Source organism: Chlorocebus sabaeus, chromosome 4 (genome assembly GCF_047675955.1).
Source record: "Chlorocebus sabaeus isolate Y175 chromosome 4, mChlSab1.0.hap1, whole genome shotgun sequence".
NCBI classification, from domain to species: domain Eukaryota; kingdom Metazoa; phylum Chordata; class Mammalia; order Primates; family Cercopithecidae; genus Chlorocebus; species Chlorocebus sabaeus.
Window position 1 is genome coordinate 77396032 of NC_132907.1, and position 20093 is coordinate 77416124.

At 43.8% G+C, this 20093-nt stretch overlaps 1 protein-coding gene across 2 annotated transcripts in view; it reads left to right on the forward strand.

The window, feature by feature from the left end:
• Positions 1 to 20093, forward strand: part of MYO10 (myosin X) — a 272370-nt gene that overhangs the window by 39617 nt on the left and 212660 nt on the right. For both annotated transcript variants that reach the window (XM_007961248.3, XM_037988722.2), the window contains exon 2: positions 18236 to 18334. In XM_007961248.3, the coding sequence (XP_007959439.3) occupies positions 18236 to 18334 (99 nt within the window). The remainder of the gene's footprint in view (positions 1 to 18235; positions 18335 to 20093) is intronic.

Genomic DNA, 20093 nt, shown 5'->3' on the forward strand with positions numbered 1-20093 from the left:
CTGGGAATGAGATAGGGGAAACAGGGGGTCTTTGTTCTGGTCTAGATGGGACCTGTCATCCAGGGGTAGTGGTGAAGCTGATGAGGAGCCAATAGGAACTAGGAGGAACTTTCCTTCCTTGGCTTCGGGCCTCAGAGCCTCCTGTGAGCTGCCTCACCGGGACATGGCTGTATCTGATGGACAAACCTCAGACCTCAGCCTCCTGGGCTCGGCCCATTCTCCATTCACCCTAGCAAGGTCTTCACTGTGGTCCGTCTCTCACTGCTTTGTCCCACCGCTTGATTCGCCTGAGGGAGATCTTGGGAATTTCCAAATTTTGAGTGACTGAGGGCCTTTCAAACTGAGAAAGAATTAAAAATGGATCCTTCAAAATGACTTGTCTACTGTGTGGTTCTTTTAAAACATAATTTGAAAAAAGTACATTGCGCTGTAAAACAGTAATTTTTGCCCACATTTTATTGGTAAGGGTGGAGGCGATTGTAGTCCTTAGTGGTTTGTAGAGCTTGGCGGGTTAGAGTCTGAGACTGTTTTTTCTTGTGCTGGACAAAGGTGAATGCCTTCATTGTTTCATTGTGTAGGGCTGTTAATAGTTTATGGAGGGTGATTAAGTAACGCTGCATAAGCCAATTTACAGTGTGTGTTAGTCTACACTGGCACTTGGCTAATTTGCAGAAAATTGGATCTTTCAATATGGGGCTTCCTCCCTCTACCCCATGGGGGCTTCTCCTATTCATCCCTCAGCAGTCTGGCTTCCTCTCCAACACCGCAGGCTCCAGTCCTCTGTGTATCCCTACATTAGTCCTCTAGGTATCAAGTTTCAATGATCTGTTTGCACTTCATCCCCATTGGTCTGCAGGCATCTGGGAATGAGGCGTGTCCCTTATTCATCTTTGGGTCTCTGGCACAATATCTGTGTTGTTAAATGTGTCAGTGGCCACCTCTGCTTTCCATGAAGCATTTCTGATTATCCACTCACCTTCTTTCTCAGAGTCAGCCTATTTAATCCCCACCGTTCCTGGGAAGTAGCTTGTATTTGCTTTTCCTCTTTTTTCGATGAGGAAAGTGAGGTCCATGGAGGTTAATTTGTCCAACGCCACATGGCTAAGATGTAGTAAAGCCAGAGTTCCTGTCCAGGCGGTTTGGCCCCCTTGGATAGAGCCATTATCAAAAACCACTATCCTTCGGTCTAGCCAGGAACAAAAACTTCAAGCAGCCCACAGAGGAGGAATGTTTCACAAGAATACCTGACTGGCATTCCTCAAAACTGTCAAGACCATCAGAGAAGGAGCATGATGATGACATCCAGTGTCCCAGAAGGGGTCCTGGGACGGAAAAAGGACATTGGGCGGAAACTGGAGAAATTTGATTGAAGTGTGGCATTGAGTTCATAGTAAGGTGCCAGTGTCAGTTCCTTAGTGTGATAAACGTGCCACATTATGTAAGATATTCACAACAGGAACCAGAGTGAGAGGTGTACAGGGACTCCCTGTATTATCTTTGCAACTTCTCTGTAAAATCTACAAGTATTCTAAAGTGAAAAGTTTACTTAACAACTTAACGACGATAACGCCACCACTAAGCCCACTTTACTCCACTGCCCGGTTGACTTGTCATACACTCTGGGGACCCTCACACCTCACTGCCTGGTGCCCACCCACTGCTGGGGAGAGGCTGTGTCCTTGGGAAGAGTCCCCTCCAATTTCAGCACATATCAATGACGGAGGGATATAACTAGGGCTAGTCATGGAGCCATCAGAACTGCTGCCCCCACTTTTTTTTTTTTTTTAAACACTGTAGTCTGTTCCGAAGTCTCTGTTGAACCCAACAGGAGGTGTAATATGGAGAGCAATGAAAATGAATTTTGCTGTAGGAGGGAAATAATTTTCTTTTTCTTTTTTTTTTTTTTGAGACAGAATCTCACTCTGTCACCCAGGCTGGAGTGCAGTGGCACGATCTCAGCTCACTGCAACCTCTGCCTCCCGAGTTCAAGCGATTCTCCCACCTCAGCCTCCTGAGTAGCTGGGACTACAGACATGCACCACCACACCTGGCTAATTTTTGTATTCTTAGTAGAGACGGGGTCTTGCCATGTTGGCCAGGCTGGTCTCAAACTCCTGACCTCAGGTGATCTGACTGCCTCAGCTTCCCAAAGTGCTGGGATTACAGGCGTGAGCCACTGTGCCCGGCAGGAGAGAAATAATTTTCTATAGACAAAAATCTTAGTGTCAAGAGGACGAAAGAGGCATTTATGTCATTTAGATGTTTCTCATCCTCTTCAGCCTCCTTATCACTTTTCTGTTGGGGATAGTTTGTAATTGTAAGTTCTTTTTCAATGTTTTGGGAAAACATTGGGGAAGTAGCTGGGCTGGTAGTTTTGTTGGTTTGGAGAGAAGGTTGGTGCATGTGGTTGGTTAAATGAGGTCCGTGCATTCTTTGGTTCTGTAGCAAGGCCTTGAGAGGAAAGTTAAAGCAATATGAGGGCTGAAAGCCATCTGGATGTGACCCAGTAAGGTGCCAGCAGCAAGACCCCAAATACAGGTACTGCTTCATTGGGTAGAAGACCTATGGCATTTTTTGTTTGTTTGTTTTTGAGATAGGCTCTCGCTCTGTCACCCAGGCTGAAGTGCAGTGGCGCAGTTTCGGCTCACTGTAACCTCCGCCTCCTGGGTTCAAGCGACTCTCCTACCTCAACCTTCTAAGTAGCTTGGACTATAGGCACATGCCACCATGCCCAGCTAATTTTCAAATTTTTTTGTAGAGACAGGGGTCTCGCCATGTTGCCCAGGCTGGTCTTGAATTCCTGAGTTCAAGTGACCTGCCTTCCTTAGCCTCTCAAAATGCTGGGATTACAGTCATGAACCACTGTGCCAGGCAACCCCATGGCTTGAAGCATTTTGATTAGCCATCTCATGTGATCTTTTTGTGTTATATATCAGAAAAGCTAGGTGTCAGCTCATTTTTTGCAGAGAGGTCTCAAGTAATGAATAACTGTGCTGAGCCACGGGTAGTAGAGCTGGAACTTGAGTCCCTGTCTTCTAGGGGAGCACCCAGTGCCATTTCTGTAACCTCATACTGAAACCTTCCAACGGCCCGGCCTCTTATCTCTGGGTAGCATGGTTTCTGTAGATGCATTTACCAGACATTCAGTGGAGCAGTCTGTCTGGCCCTGTTCTAGGTGCTGAGGATTCCACAGCAAGTAAACTCTATTTCTGCCTCCCATAATGCAAATGATATAAATATGATGTAAATACTGGTATAATGTTGAGTCAAAGCACTGGAATAACTTGTTTTGGTGTTGTAGAGAAAGTGTATAAAAATTAGTTACATTCATTTGTACAGGTCTCTTGAGTGTGAACTGCTTTCTAGATGTTTTCTGAAACCTGTAAGATTTGTGTGTGACGAAAATGAGAGCTGATATTCCTTTGCTTGCAAATGATGGAAACTCAACAAAAACTAGTGCAAACTGAAAAGAGGACCTTCTTGCATATGTAATAAGGAAGGTCAAGAATGAGGATTGTGGTTGGGATAATGGAATCCAGGGAGTGAATGAGGTCAGGTTTGTCTGTTTTTGACCTGTTTGTCTGCACAGTTGTCTGTCTCTCCCTCCCTGTCTCTTTTTGTTTGTGATATAATTCACACATCATGACATTCACCCATTTAAAGTGTGTAATTCAGTGGTTTTTAGCATCTTCACAAGATTGTACAACCATCATCACTATTTAATTTTACCACATTTTCCTACTGCAAAAAACCCCCCACAAAACTCCACACCTGTTAGCAGCCACTCCCCATTCTCCCCTCCTCCCAACCCCTGGCAACCCACCAGTGAGTTTTCTTTTCTCCTCCTCTCCCTCGCCCTCGCCCTCGCCCTCTCCCTCTCCCCTCCCCTCACCCCTTCCCCTTCACCCCTTCCGCTTCCCCCCTTACCCCCTTTGGTCCTCCCTCCCTCCCTCCCTCCCTCCCTCCCTCCCTCCCTCCCTCCCTTCCTTCCTTCCTTCCTTCCTTCCTTCCTTCCTTCCTTCCTTTCTTCCTTCCTTCCTTCCTTTCTTCCTCTCTGTCTGTCTGTCTCTCTCTCTCTTTCTCTTTCAAGATAGAGTCTCTGTCATCCAGGCTGGAGTGCAGTGGCATGATCTTGACTCACTGCAACCTCAGCCTCCCGAGTTCAAGCGATTCTCTTGCCTCAGCCTCAAGTAGCTGGGATTACAGACACCCGCCACCACGCTGGCTAGTTTTGTATTTTACTAGAGACGGGGTTTCACCATGTTGGTCAGGCTGGTCTCGAACACCTGACCTCATATGATCAGCCCGTCTCGGCCTGCCAAAGTGCTGGGATTACAGGCGTGAGCCACCACGCCCGACCAACTTTCTGTCTCCATGGATTTGACTTCTCCATATAAGTGGAGTCATACAACATGTGGTCTTTTGTGACTGCCTTCTTCTACTTAGCACAGTGTTTTCTAGGCTCATCCATGTTATAGCATGTATCAGTTCTTTGTTCATTTTTATTTTATTTTATTTTTTGAGACAGTCTTGCTCTGTCGTCCATGCAGTGGTATGATCTTGGCTCACTGCAGTCTGTGCCTCCGGGTTCAAGTGATCCTGTCTCAGCCTCCAGAGTAGCTGAGATTACAGGCATGTGCCACCACACCTGGCTAATTTTTGTATTTTTAGTAAAGACAGGGTTTCTCCATGTTGGCCAGGCTGGTCTCGAACTCCTGACCTCAGGTGATCTTCCCGCCCCGGCCTCCCAAAGTTCTGGGATTACAGACGTGAGCTACCACATCAACCTTATTGTTGAATAATATTCCATTGTAAAAACATCCATTCACTAGTTGATGGACATGAGGGTTGTTTCCGCTTTCAGGCTATTGCACAAAATGCTGCTATGAACATTTGTGTACAAGTTTTCGTGTGGACATATGTTTTCACGTCTCTGGGGTTTTTACCTAGCAGTGGAATTTCTGGGTCATACGGTAACTCTATATTTTACTTTTTGAGGAACTGCCAAACCGTTTTCCACAGCAGCTGCATCATTTCACATTCTTAGCAGCAGCACAGGGGGCTTCTAGTTTCTCCACATTCTTGCCAACACGTTATATGTCATTTTGATTGGTCTAGGTTATCTCTTCCTTAGCTGTTAATTCAGGAAGTGCGATTTTATGAAACACACCAATTGTTTTCGATATGCGATAGAAATCTGCAAAGGAATTAACATGTATGAAACAGAAATTAGAAATGGCTGTTTTAAGTTTATTTTCTTCCCATTGTGTTCTTGGGTCATTCATTTTTATGAAGTAACAACAAACTCCTGTTCTGAGCATACTTGTGTATTTTTTCTAAAAACAGATGGTAGCCAGAAAACAACTGGGATTTCATTAAGAAAATCTTATCAGTTTGTTTATTTGTAGGCATTTCTCCCCCCCCCGCCCCGCCCCCCAAAAAAATGATGTCTTATCAAGAGGAGGAAAGGACGATAAACTGGGAAGTAGGGGGTAAGGATGTCTGGTATCAGATTTCACGCAGAGTGCAAACATTTTGTGCTGGTCTTTTATTGCCCTTTCTGTCCTGCACCTCCTACTGCTTCCACCAAGAGGATCCTGGAATGCAGTTCTCAAACCAGCTGTTTTGTTTTGTGTCCTGTAAAAACAAGATTTCCCACTAGTTTTTGAGAGTTCTTAGTGGGACAGTTTTATACATTTCATAAAATCTCTGTCTCCTTGCTCCATTTACCTACTTGTCTTTCTTGGCTTGTTCTACTGTTTCCTTTCCTTTCCTCTCCTTTTTCCTTTCCTTTTTCCTTTCCTTTCCCCTTTCTTTCTGCCTTTCTTTCTGCCTTTCTTTTCTTTCTTTCTTTCTTTCTTTCTTTCTCTTTCTTTCTCTTTCTTTCTTTCTTTCTTTCTTTCTTTCTTTCTTTCTTTCTTTCTTTCTTTCTTTCTTTCTTTCTTCTTTCTTTCTTTCTTTCTTTTCTTTCTTTCTGCCTTTCTTTCTTTCTTTCTCTTTCTGCCTTCCCTCCCTCCCTCCCTCCCTCCCTCTCTCTCTCTCTCTCTCTCTCTCCCTTTCTTTCTTTCTTTCTTTCTTTCTTTTCTGCCCGCCCTTCCCTCCCTCCCTCCCTCCCTCCCTCCCTCCCTCCCTTCCTTCCTTCCTTCCTTCCTTCCTTCCTTCCTTCCTTCCTTCCTTCCTTCCTTCCTTCCTTCCTTCCTTTCTTTCTTTCGTCTGTCTTGTTTTTCTTTCTTTCTTGTCTTTCTTTCTTTCTACAGCATCTTGCTCTGTTGTCCAGGCGAGGGTATAGTGGCACGATCTTGGCTTACTGCAACCCCCGCCTCCCGGGTCCAGGCGATTCTCCTGCCTCAGCCTCCCGACTGCCTGGGATTACAGGCGCCTGCCACCACGCTCAGCTAATTTTTGTATTTTTACTAGAGACAGGGTTTCACCATGTTGGCCAGGCTGGTTTTTTGTTTTTTTTTTTTAAATTTTGAGTCAGGTTCTCGCCCCGTCACCCAGGCTGGAGTGCAGAGGCACAATCACAGCTCACTGCAACCTCCAACTCTTGGGCTCAACCCGTCCTTCCACCTCAGCCTGCCCAGTAACTGACTATAGGCCTGTGCCACCATGCCCAGCTAATTTTTATATTTTTGGCAGAAACAGAGTGTTGCCATGTTGCCCAGGCCGGTCCCAAACGTCTGAGCTCAAACGATCTTCCCACCTCAGCCTCCCAAAAGTGCCGGGATTCCAGGCATGAGTCACCATGCCTGCCCTGTCCTACTCTTTATATTACATAATTATTCCCTGTGGAACAGAGAGACCAGATAGGGAGGGCATTAGAGTGGGCATAGTTTACCTCTGTGCTTTTTAGAGCCAAAACTATTTTATTTTGTTCTAATTTTACTTTTTTTTAAAGAGATGGGGGTCTTGGCTTATCTTGTTCAGCCTGGAGTGCAGTAGCATGATCAGAGCTCACTGTATCCTCAAACATCTGGGCTCAAGGGATCCTCTTGCCTTAGCCTCCCAACTGTGGGAGTATGTCTGGCTAATTTTTTTTTTTTTCTTTTGAGACGGAGTCTCGCTCTTGTTGTCCAGGCTGGAGTGCAATGGCACACTCTTGGCTCACCACAACCTCTCCCTCCTGGGTTCAAGCAGTTCTCCTGCCTCAGCCTCCTGAGTACCTGGGATTACAGGCATGCACCACCACATGCAGCTAATTTTGTATTTTTAGTAGAGATAGAGTTTCTCCATGTTTGTCAGACTGGTCTTGAATAATTTTTTTTTTTTTTTTTGAGACGGAGTCTCGCTCGGTCGCCCAGGCTGGAGTGCAGTGGCCGGATCTCAGCTCACTGTAAGCTCCGCCTCCCAGGTTTATGCCAGTCTCCTGCCTCAGCCTCCCGAGTAGCTGGGACTACAGGCACCTGCCACCTCGCTCGGCTAATTTTTTGTATTTTTTAGTAGAGACGGGGTTTCACCGTGTTAGCCAGGATGATCTCGATCTCCTGACCTCGTGATCTGCCCATCTCGACCTCCCAAAGTGCTGGGATTACAGGCTTGAGCCACTGCGCCCGGCCGAATAATTTTTTAATTTAAAAAAATTTTATAGAGACGAGGTCTCACCATCTTGCCCAGGGTGGTCTTGAACTCCAAGGCTCGAGTAATCCTCCCACCTTGGACTCCCAAAGTGTTGACATTACAGGTGTGAGTCAGTGCGCCCAGCCTAGAGCTAGAACTATTTTACAAGCCGTCCACTCTTTCCTAGTGCCTGGTATATGATTGGGGAGGGGGTGTTAGGATATATTTGGTAGAAGAATGGACTTGTGGAAGTATGGCGGGATGGAAGAATGGGTGGGTGGGTGTAACAGTTATAGATGGATGAATTCTTTTAGGCATGTTGGCTGATTCTTTAAGTCCACTTTCTAATAAACATATATGTGTTGGCTACATAATGATGGTTAACTAATAGAATAGTTTTACTTTTGTTCATTGTATCATCACATTCTTACAATGTTTGAGGTACTCTCAACAATTTGGAGGTGTCTCATTTCTTTTAGTGTTAAATTGTTTCTGGGACTACTACTGCTCACTGTAGTTTAAAAGATTAACTGAAAAGGTGTTCTAAGGAATTGTGAGGAAGCTGGGGGAAATCAGATGATAAAACTCAGGACTGAGGCCAGACATGGTGGCTCACGTCTGTAATCTCAGCACTTTGGGAGGCTGAGGCGGGTGGATCACCTGAGGTCAGGCGTTCAATACCATCCTGGCCAACATGGTGAAACCCAGTCTCTACTAAAAAATACAAAAATTAGCCGAGTGTGGTGGTGCACACCTGTAGCCCCAGCTACTTGGGAGGCTGAGGTAGGAGAATCACTTGAACCCAGTAGGCAGAGATTGCAGTGAGCTGAGATCATGCCATTGCACTCCAGCCTGGGCAGCAGAGCTAGACTCCATCTAAAAATAATAATAAAACTCAGGACTCAATCAGGTGGCAAGTTGGAATCCATAACTATGGGAATAAACTCTTTACAGAATCACACATTCATAATTGAGGCATCCTGCCATTTAGCATAGTTCATTTTGGTTTTGATTTTGATTGGGAGTGTGGGATGGCAGTGAATCTTTGTATCCTTTCCCGTGGAACATTGACCAAAGATGAGTGTATTGTTGGTGATACCTTTTACCATTTTCTTTTCTTCTTTTCCAGCCTTTCCACTCTTACTACCGTAAATCTTTCAGGTTATGAAAGCTCTGGATGAAAGCTGCTGTTCCTAGTGGTTACAGAGTTTGATATTGTGGGCAGGATAAGGGGAAGGAATGTGGGTGCTATTCGATCCTTCCCATCCGGTGCACTAGAGAGCTGGGAAGGACCAGAAACATGGGACAAATTGCTCTGTGAACTTTACGGTAATGAGCACAGGTAGCCCTCAGTTTACAACCCTACTGTGTTTTTTTAGGTGTGTTTATTAGTATTTGGAACACTATGGTCTTCAGTGGCAATAGTGTTGTTTTGTTTTTCTTTTGTTTTTGTTTTTTTTTTGGAGATGGAGTCTCGCTTTGTCACCCATGCTGGAGTGCAGTGACACGATCTTGGCTCACTGCAACCTCTGCCTCCCTGGTTCAAGCGATTCTCGTGCTTCAGACTCCCAAGTAGCTGAGATTACAGGCCCATGCCACCACGTCTGGGTGATTTTGGTATTTTTAGTAGAGGTGGGGTTTCACCAGGTTGGTGGTGAACTCCTGACCTCAAGTGATCTGCCCTCCTTGGCCTCCCAGAGTGCTGGGATCACAGTTGTGAGCCACCATGCCCGGCCGCAGTAGTGTTACAAATGACCCTTTAGCCCACAGACAAGCTTGAGAAATGATGACAATGATGAAAGCTATAAATAGCTGAAATACATTCCTTCAAAAAGTGTAGAGTATTTCAGCAATAGGTCAGTCTAGGGAGTTACCCAACACTTCTGGCAGCATCTTTGAGAAGAAATTATGTCTGAATTCTGAAGCACAATGTCAGGAACACATTTTCCCCTGGGATTTAATGATGGGATCAGCTCTGATGGACGGGCCAGTTGTTGTTGGGGTTGTCTATATAGAGAACAAACATCTATCATTGTTCTCCAGCCCAAAGACAAATATTACAAACTCGGAACTCTCAACCACACATTTCCAACATTATCAACTGTGTGCTCGCCAAGTTTCTCTCTTGAGACTCACTTCATTACTTTTCCTTCCTCTGTAGTCGCTCAGGGTGGAGCTTTGACTTGCCATCACCTTCAACTCCTGAGCCTAAAAACCGCCTGTGTTCCTTTCAGAGCCTGCATGGCCATGGCCGAACGGAAGCTTACCTCTGTGGAATTGGATGCAGTTCTTCAGAAATGATTGCCAGCCTCGGATTTAAAACCCTGTAGTCTCAAGACAAGGAAATGAGTCAGAGGGACTCACTTAGCTGTCGTGGGTGCCCTACTCTGTTTGAGTACTCTATAGCATGGACCTATAAAGGCCACCCACTTCTGTGGGGGATTCTGGGTGTCCAGGGATGCTTTGGAGACTGGCTGCTATCACTTCAGGTCCCCTGCTGAGGGTGGCTGTCTCTGCAGGGGAGAAGTCTTACATTTCACCTTCCCCTTCGTTTCTGAATCTTAGGGGTGTGCCCCAGCTCACAGTGCTCCCTCGTCCTTGCGGCTTGTGTTAGAGCTGCGTTTGTCATACTCATTTTATAGCGGTGATGATGCTGCCATGCCCCCCCCCCCCCCCGCTTTTTTTTTTTGAGACAGAGTCTTGCTCTGTTTCCCAGGCTGGAGTGCAGTGGTGTGATCTCAGCTCACTGCAACCTCTGCCCTCTGGGTTCAAGTGATTCTCCTGCCCAGCCTCCTGAGTAGTGTGGTTACAGGTGCCCACCACCACGCTCAGCTAATTTTTTTGTATTTTTAGTAGAGATGGAGTTTCATCATGTTGGCCAGCCTGGTCTCGAACTTCTGACCTCAGGTGATCCACCCGCCTTGGCCTCCCAAAGTGCAGGAATTATAGGCATGAGCCACCGTGCCTGGCTGATGAGCACCTTGCTTTGCTCCTCTCTCATTCTCATCTGCACGTGGCTAAGTTTTCTGACAAGCTTTGCACTGGGGTTTGCAAGCATTTGGAAGTTGAGATAGCGTCTGAGGTTAAAGGGCACAGTGGACAGGCTGTGTCTGCGTGGTTCCAATAATTTGCATTAAAAGTCGGCTCTCCCTTAAAAAAAAAAAAAAACACACACACACAGTGGACAGAGAGGAGGAAAAGAAGAGTGTTCTTCTAGCACCACTGCCCACCTATCGGCCTCTGCTCCTCTTTTCCTTACGTTTGTCAAACTGTTTGAATTAGGCTGCAGGGACTACTTTCTCTATTCTGTGTGTACCCAGTTTTAATGATACCAGAAATTAGGTCTACCCCAGGTATACTTTATCTGGACTGACCTCCATTCTTGGGATTTTTGAAATTCATGGGATTTAGACGACAGAGTCTGCTTTCAATTAACTAGGTCACTGACAATGAATGGTTTTGTAAATGCCTTCAATTTGACCATGGCTCTAGAACACTATTACTCTAGAATAGTGATTCTCAACTAGAATGAAGCTGCAGTCCCCAACAAAGAATCATCTCGTCCACAATGTCAATAGCACCGAGGTGGAGAAACTTGTATTACAACTTTGTGTCATGAAAGCCACGTGTCCTTTGATGTGTCTTTGAGTCATAAGAATCAGAAAAAAAAGCATCTGATCAGTTAGAAAGATAACTCCTACTTCCAACAGAAGAAAAACAAAAGAAAGACTGTAAAACAGGTGAAAAAGTGCTGCTTAAGTCCTTGGTGCGCACAACCCATTTCTGCAGTTCATCAAGAACGAATATCCCCGCTCCCTTGGCCCTGTGTTAGAGATCTCCTAAGCCAGGTGACTTCTTCACTGAGTCATTGCAGGCAAACAGAGGAAAACTTTCTTTTGGCTGTTGAATTTACTGCAGATTTCAATAGTCATGTTAATTTATCTGATGCATTACAAAGTTATTTGACCTCTGTGTCTTTTTATTTTATTTTATTTTAATTTTATTGTTTTTGGAGAGAGAGTCTCGCTCTGTCTCCCAGGCTGGAGTGAGGTGGTGCAGTCATGGCTCACAGTACTCTTTACTTCCCAGCCTCAGGTGATCCTCCCACCTCAGCCTCTCAAGTGGCTGAGACCACAGGCATGCACCACCATGCCTGGCTTACTTTTTGCATTTTTAAAATAAGTGACAGGTTCTCTCCAGGATACCCAGGCTGGTCTCAAACTTTTGGGCTCAGGCAGTCCGCCTGCCTCGGTCTCCCAGAGTGCTAGGATGACAGGCATGAGGCACTGTGCTGGCCCTCTGCATCTTTAAAAAGGAAAAAGCAGATCACATTTCAGGAGCAAATTTTGAGTTTGTCGTGTAGGTGGCCAGAGAGTCCTGAACTGAGGTACTTAACATAGGCGAGAGAAACAGCTGTGGGAGATGAGTCGGCACAGTGCCCTGTTCCGGGGCTGAGACTAAGTTGTATGTTTTGCTAAAGAATGTTCTCTTTTTCGTGAACCTGTAATTAGGACATGCCGTACAGAATGGTATTTAAAGTCCACCATCATCTCTTTTTAGGGTTGTTTCTCTAACTTTACTTATTTTTTTCAGAGTTTAGGAAAGAAAATCATTTTTAAAATCAGAAGAGAAATGTAATAGTTTTCAAAAGGGCAACAGGAGGTTAAAATTTGTGGTGGTGGTACAATCGTCTTTATCTTAAAACAGAGGCCAGCAACTTTGTGTGTCAATATTTAGGCCTTGTGCAGCAGCTTCACTTTGCTATTGGAGTGGGATGGAGTCGTAGATAACAGGTGATGAATGGGCCGGGCTGGGGAGGTATCACCAAGCAGGAGGCAGTTGGCCAGGGTTTTGTGATTTTCTTCCAGGGTGGGGGATAATTGTCCACAATGACACCATGGTACAATCTACCACAACCTCATCCTTAGACTAGCTTGGGCAAGTCTCCTCTGTGGTCCTCTAGCCCCTCTAGTCTTTGTTAATAGAGAACAGGGACTTAATGAATTCAGCATGGCCCTTAAATTTCATCATTATGGGGTTGCTGTTGTTTTGATGTTTCTCAACCCCTGTGTTGCTCAGTTACAGAAATGTGATTGGGTTTTCCTACTATGGAATGGTTAGGAATGTTCATGTGCATTTGAGAAATACATAGACTGGGAAAACAATTTTTTAAAAATGATGGCCGGGTGCGGTGGCTTACGCCTGTAATCCTAGCACTTTGGGAGGCTGAGGCGGGTGGATCATGAGGTCAGGAGATCGAGACCATCCTGGCTAACACGGTGAAACACCGTCTCTACTAAAAATACAAAAAATTAGCTGGGCGTGGTGTCGGGCACCTGTGGTCCCAGCTACTTGGGAGGCTGAGGCAGGAGAATGGTGTGAACCTGGGAGGCGGAGCTTGCAGTGACAGAGCGAAATTCCATCTCAAAAATAAATAAATAAATAAATACAAATAAAAGTGATTCAAAATTATTGATTTATAATTCCACAGAGAGAATTCACCCATTATAGGTGCCCAGTAGAATGAATTTCAGCACATGTATACAGTTGTGCAGCCATTGCCACAGGGCAGTTTTTGGACAGATTTCCACCTTTTTCACTCAGTCACTGTCCCTCCCGCACCCAGCTTTGGGTAACCATTCATCTATTGTCTGTGTCTATGGATTTGCTTTTTCCAGAAACTTCATATAAACAGAACCCCACAATATGTAGCCTTTTGTATCTGTCCTCTTTCACTTACCATGATGTCTGTGGTCCATATTTATTGGTGAATGTATCAGTGATTCTTTTTTTTTTTTTTTAAATAACTCAAGAATCCCATTGTATGGATTTGTTCTGTGTATCTCTATACCAGTTACTAGACCTTTGAGTTGTTTCCAGTATTTGGCTAGTAAGAATATTGCTGCTATGAATATTTACACACAAGACTTAAAAATATTTTTTTTTTGAGTAGATAACTATCTAGGAGTTACATTGTTGGGACGTATATGGTAAGATTATGTTTAGCTTTTTAAGAAATTGCCAAACCATTTTCCAAAGCAGATGGACCATTTTATATTCTCAGTTTCTCTACACCCTCACCAACATTTGGTAAAGTCGGCCTCTTTTATTATATCCAGGAAATCATTGTTGCAGTAGAAAATGGAACCTCTGTGAACCTTACGTTTGAAGAAAGGGATGGTATTGCCTCTCTGTCTTATAGGATTGCCTTAAAGTTCACAGGGGGATAGGAATTTATGCACAAATGCTTTATATTGCAAAAACGTTTCTGGTGATTATGTACAGAAAAATGTTCAGCCATTATGTTAACACTCACCTATTTGTCTCAGAGATTAACACGCAAACTTCTCCGATTTTTAATAAAATGTGTATGTTATGATCAAACTTGTTCCACCTGCTTATAAAGGCAATTTTTAATCAAATTGTGAGCCTTTTCCTTATGCTAGGTTGCCTATATTGTGTATTAAATTATCAGCCTTATTTAGCAATGACTGAATGTAATTGTTTGCATATGGTGGGCAAATTTTTCTTTCCCACTCCAACTTAGATGGTCTGGACATTTCAAATGTCTGCCTGTGACTTCGTTTTCAAGTGCTTCTGGGTAGCCTCTTTTGGACCTGGGCACATGTGTTCTAATAGAGCAGAAGTAGAAAGATTGGGGTCTCAGAGAAAGCACCAGGAACAATCTATGTACGAAATACCTATTTCAGCGGTTTAACTTTGCAATTCCGATTCTATGAAAATTGCCAGTTAATACTTTTTCAAAGAACAAAGGGGATGTTTTGAATGCATTTTGCTTCCCATGTGTGGAAGACAGCTGTTTGTGATAGACCTAGGAAAACTGGCCAATGGGCTGTGGATTTGAAATCTGGGCTGGATTTTGTAAAAGTTGCTTATCAGCAGTTCTTCACACCTGTTGGAAAAGACCTTTGGACTACAGGAGCTGAACTGTGTGTTTGATCATAAAGCACTGTGTCAACAAAGGGCTTTGTAGTACTTTAAAACGAAAGGGTAAAGAGAGCCACAGTGAGATACTAAGTCAAACTGCACGCTTTAGTGAAAAAATACCTTCTGGGTGGCCTGTGGAAGCCAAAAGATACATATTAATCCTGCTGACCATTTATATTAATTTGATACTGTTGCACAATCTCAATTTCATTCTTACTAAATAGACAATTTTAATTGGGAAACAGGTGTGTGAAATCCTTTTTAAAGAAAACAGTGCTAGTGATGGTCACAACACACAGAAAGGTTTGGACTAGGGGTTCTGGGATGGAGCTACACTGGGAGTTTTTATTTCCTGATTTTAACCTAATGAGTAAAAGTTCTTGCCTTATATAACTTTGAACATTTTCATTGCTGCGAGCATGGGCGTGCGTGTGTGTTGGGAGGTGTATATTTAAAAGCTTTCAACTATTGCAGTGCCTGACATGTGAATTAAAGAGAGGCTGAAAAAAGTCATCAGGCACTTGGAATCTTTTTCTAAAATGTTGTAAGTAATGCAGTTTGGGTACGGAGGGATATTTGAGAGACCAGCCTCTTGGCAGATGCCTGAAGTCAGTGTTCTCTTTGGAAGCAGCTGTTTGCTAATAAAGAAATCAGGACTGACAGGCAGTTGTGAAGTCTCATTCTTCATGTGTGTTATCAGTGTCTCAGCCTGAAGCAAGGGTAGGGGGATGTGAGGGACTTGTGTGCAAATGGGTACTGACCCCTGTTGGTGCTGTGTGTTCTTTAAATAGGCAGGTCTCAGGATTTATATAGGAGCACTTAATATTTATTTTTGATGCTATTTGCCATCTTTATAGCAGAGGATTTAAACTCCTCTTTGGCGCATCTTTAAAGAACTGTGAATGGAGTGAACAACTTAAAACCTCCTTTTGTATGTACCAGGGAAATGAGTGCATATGGGGAGGGTCTCTTACAGATAAGGTCGCAATAGGGGATAGTAGGAGAGTCACAGAACTCTCAGGGGAACTGTGTGAGTTGGTCAATGGGGAAAGGAGTCTGTTCCATTTCAATATTGGGATCTCCAGCCACCGTGATTTTAGAAATGCTTGTAGAACCTACGTCTGGGGATTCTAGCTGGCCCACCCGAAATTCATTCATCAAACTCAAGAGTGACTTAACTATGGCTTCTGAGTAGCAGTTAACGTTTTAGGTCCTGGTTTGTGGATTTTATTTATTTATTTTCTATTTTTTTGAGATAGAGTTTACTCTGGCGCCCAGGGTGGAACGTAGTGGCACAATCTCAAGTCAGTGTAACCTCTGCCTCCTGGTTTCAAGCAATTCTCCTGCCTCATCCTCCTGAGAAGCTGGGACTACAGGCATGCGCCACCATGTCTGGCTAATTTTTGTACTTTTTTGGTAGACACGGGGTTTTACCATGTTGGCCAGGTTGGTCTCAAACTCCTGACCTCAAGTGATCCACCCATCTCAGCCTTCCAAAGTGCTGGGATTACGTGAGCCACCACGTCTGTCCTCCGGCTTGTGGATTTTAAACAGTGTCATCATGGGCACTGAGGGAATGGAGTAACCTTTACATCAGATTTTGTGTTCTTAAATGTTCCTTTCTAGGAAGATGAGAACAAATAGTTATCTGTGATAACAGGCCATTTAAGGCAACTCTATATTGTTAGATTTTAACTGCTGATTGATGAATGCATTTGATTTATTTATGCATTATTTTCAGGAGACAAGTAGAGTCAGTGTGATGTGTGGGAAGAGCATGGGATTAGGAATTTGGAGAGACCTGCCTAGGTCACTAGCTGTGTGGCACTGTGTGGGTAAAGTCTTAAGCTCCAAGCTGCAATTACCTCTTGGAATTGAGAGGATTCTTATTTTACGGAAGGTTAGTATTCAATATAATGTCACTGAGGCTCCTTAGTACATGACCCTGATAGTACATGACCCTGATATATCGGGGGCACTCCGTTACTGGAGGTGACTATGTTTGCTATTGATTGGCACCATTTAAAGTAACATAAAATGTTGAGTTTACTGGTGTGTCATTTATCCCCTGCCAATTCTATGTTAAAAGAGCAGTACTAGCTCCTTCAACTGGAAGTGGAACATACCATAACCAGTATATTTCAAAGATTTAACAAAACAGAAATAAATGAAATGCAGAAAATTCGAGAAAAGGAGTTGTTCAATTAAAGTGCTATTTTAAGAAGGGAGGGAGGGAGAAAAAAATAAAGTGCTATGTCAAGTGATAATTTTGTTCTATTTCCACGTGAATACATTGATTCATAGGATGTGCTTGGTGTCATTTTTGTTGGAAATGAAATTGTTGAGCAGAGTAGAGAAAGTTTAATGAGATACTGAAGCTCAGTGTTGCATTCCATCATATGGGTATACATCATAAAGGTAATTCTTTTTTTTTTTTCTTTTTTTAAAATTTCAGTGGTTTTGGGGGAACAGGTGGTGTTCAGTTACATGAATATGTTATTCAGTGGTGATTTCTGAGATTTTGGTGCACCCATCACCCGAACAGTGTCCACTGTACCTGTTGTGTAGTCTTTTATCCTTCGCCGCCCTCCCACCCTTCTCCCTGAGTCCCCAGAGTCCATCGTGTCATTCTAATGACTTTGCATCCTCATAGCTTAGCTCCCACTTACAAGCGAGAACATACGATGATTGGTTTTCCATTCCTGAGTGACTTCACTAGAATAACGGTCTCCAACTCCATCCACATTGTTGTGAATGTCATTATTTCATTCCTTTTTATGGCTGAGTAGTATTCATGAACATCATTCTTTGAATGACCAGGGAATACCCACTAATTCCTCCAAACTTTATCACTTGTGTTTGAGAAACGATTTCATGTGATTAAATCAAAGGACGATGAAATTGAGCCTTATAAAAGCTCAATATGATATTTCATTTGCCCAGTGGGGAAATAAATAAGTGGAAATGAGATCAATGCCAAAAAATGTGCCCAAGATTTAAAAAGTAGGATCTCGAAGTTGCCGTCTTTTAAGATACAGTCCTGAACTTTGAAGTTCATTAGGAGTCTCATGTAATCCTAACAACATTTGTGCTGGTGGACTGAGTTCTGATAAATATTAGAAACTTCAGTTCCTCTTTTGGAGAGTCCAGTTTGCACATGGATTTTGGTATAAGTAGAAGTCAAGGGAGTGGTCTAATGTCCTCCAGGTGCGCAGGTGTACCAGATTTTGACCTAAGAGGATGGGAGCCATTAGTTTCTGAAAAGTTCTCAAAGAGGGTAAAGTCTTATTGTGACCTAGTTAAACTTTTGGTTTCTGCAGCCCAACTGCGTGTCAAATACTCACTCAGTCTTTGTGATGCTGGGCAAGTTACTTTACCTCTAGGCCTCTGGTTCTCCCTCTGTAAGATGAGAATGATCATAGTATCTGCCTCATCATCTCAAATGAAGTAATCCACCTAAATCAGTTGCATGGTGAGAACACAGGGGCTAGCTGCTATTTTCTTAGTCCCTCTTTGCCTTCTCTGTCTGGTGGGACTCTCAGTCACACTTGTGGATAGTAAAGCCTATGGATGATGCTTCCTGAAGATGTGTTCTTTGCTTGAGAAAGACGTTTACTTTTCAAAAAGATTTTTTTTAAAGGAATATAGGAGTTATGGTAATTTCGACAGTAGAGTTTCGCCACAAAATGCAATCCAAACTCAGTTCAGTCTTGTTTTGTTTTGTTTACAGGGAACACGGGTCTGGCTGAGAGAAAATGGCCAGCATTTTCCAAGTACTGTAAATTCCTGTGCAGAAGGCGTCGTCGTCTTCCGGACAGACTATGGTCAGGTGAGAGCAAGTCCCTGCAGCTTCCCAACATCAGTGATCTGCTCTGTAGCTCTTCTTGCCCAGGGCATGTGTGCTTGGCCCTGCTACACGTACACATGCTTTACATTGTTTTCCTAAGTGATAATTCAGAATCCCAGTGGGAATGTAGAATGTACACCGTGTGTGTGTGATAGATACAATACAGTTCTCTCAAATGGAACACAGCAAATATTCCAACCAGTGTGGGGACAGAAGGGCATGGCACTGGCCTGGTTTCCCTCCAGGGAAGATCCCTCCTGGTATCTTTTCTGCGTTCTTTCATCTTTTTCAGCAGTCAGAAGTATAGGATGCAAGTAATTTGAGCAAAAGTTCAGGTATATTGATATTTGCTGACTGATTAACTTGTTACTTGCTCTTAAAATTCTTAAACTTCCATAGTGTGTTAGTCAGTTTGGGCTGCCCTGACAGAGTACCATAGACTGAGTGATTCATGAAGAGCAAATATCAATGTGTCACAGTTTTGGAGCCTGGAAAGTCCAAGGCCGTCAAGATGCTAGCAGTTCTGTGTCTTGTGAGGTCTCTGCTCACTGGTTCACAGCCAGCCAGCTTCTTGCTGGGCCTCACATCAAGGGGGAGTTCTCTTGGCCTTCTTTTATAAGGGTGCTAATCCTATTCATGAAGGCTGCACCTTCATGACCTAGTCACCTGCCAAAGACCCTAACACCATTTCATGGGAGATGAGGATTTCAACATACTAATTTTGAGGGAGAATACAAACATTCAGTTCAGGCCGGGTACAGTGGCTCACGCCTGTAATCCCAGCACTTTGGGAGGCCGAGTCAGATGGATCACTTGAGGTCATGAGTTCAAGACCAGCCTGGCCAACATGGTGAAACCCCATCTCTACTAAAAATACAAAAATTAGCCGGCTGTGGTGGCAGGCGCGTGTAATCCCAGCTAATTGGTAGGCTGAGGCAGAAGAATTGCTTCGACCTGTGAGGTGGAGGTTGCAGTGAGCTGAGATTGCGCCACTGCACTCAGGCCTGGGTGACAGAGCGAGACTCCATCTGAGAAAACAAACCATTCAGTTAATCACAAATAGAATGTTGAAAATACTAGGATCCCACTGAGAATTTAGGGTAATGTTGTACTGATCACTGTAAGGACAAGACTGACTAAATTACTGAAGCTGAGCCTATTTATCCACCTTGTTAAGCAACTGAAGAAGTTTCTTCTGTTTATAGGAGCGCCAGTATTCCTGATTTTGTTTCTTTAGCGTAAAGTGAATGAAAAGCCATATCATTCAAATTAAATATGTGAATCCAGAAACTGGTTTGCTTGATTATATTTCGATGATTGTAAGAGAAACCTGGCATCTCCATTTTACTAGGGAAACTAATGTTATAAATTGGCCTGTACCTCAGAGGTGCGTATTAAAATTTAAGACTTAAGGAAATAAAAGATAGTCAAATGCAAGGATCTAAAACATATAGCTTATGTTTTTATTTTTATTTATTTTTTTATTTTCTGAGATGTAGTCTTGCTCTGTTGCCCAGCCTGGAGTGCAGTGGTACCATCTTGGCTCACTGCAACCTTCGCCTCCAGGGTTCAAGTGAGTCTCCTGCCTCAGCCTCCTGAGGAGTTGAGATTACAGGCGCCCACCACCACACCCGACTAATTTTTGTATTTTTAGTTGAGATGGGGTTTCATCATGTTGGCTAGGCTGGTCTCGAACTCCTGACCTTGAGTGATCTGCCCACCTAGGCCTCCCAAAGTGCTG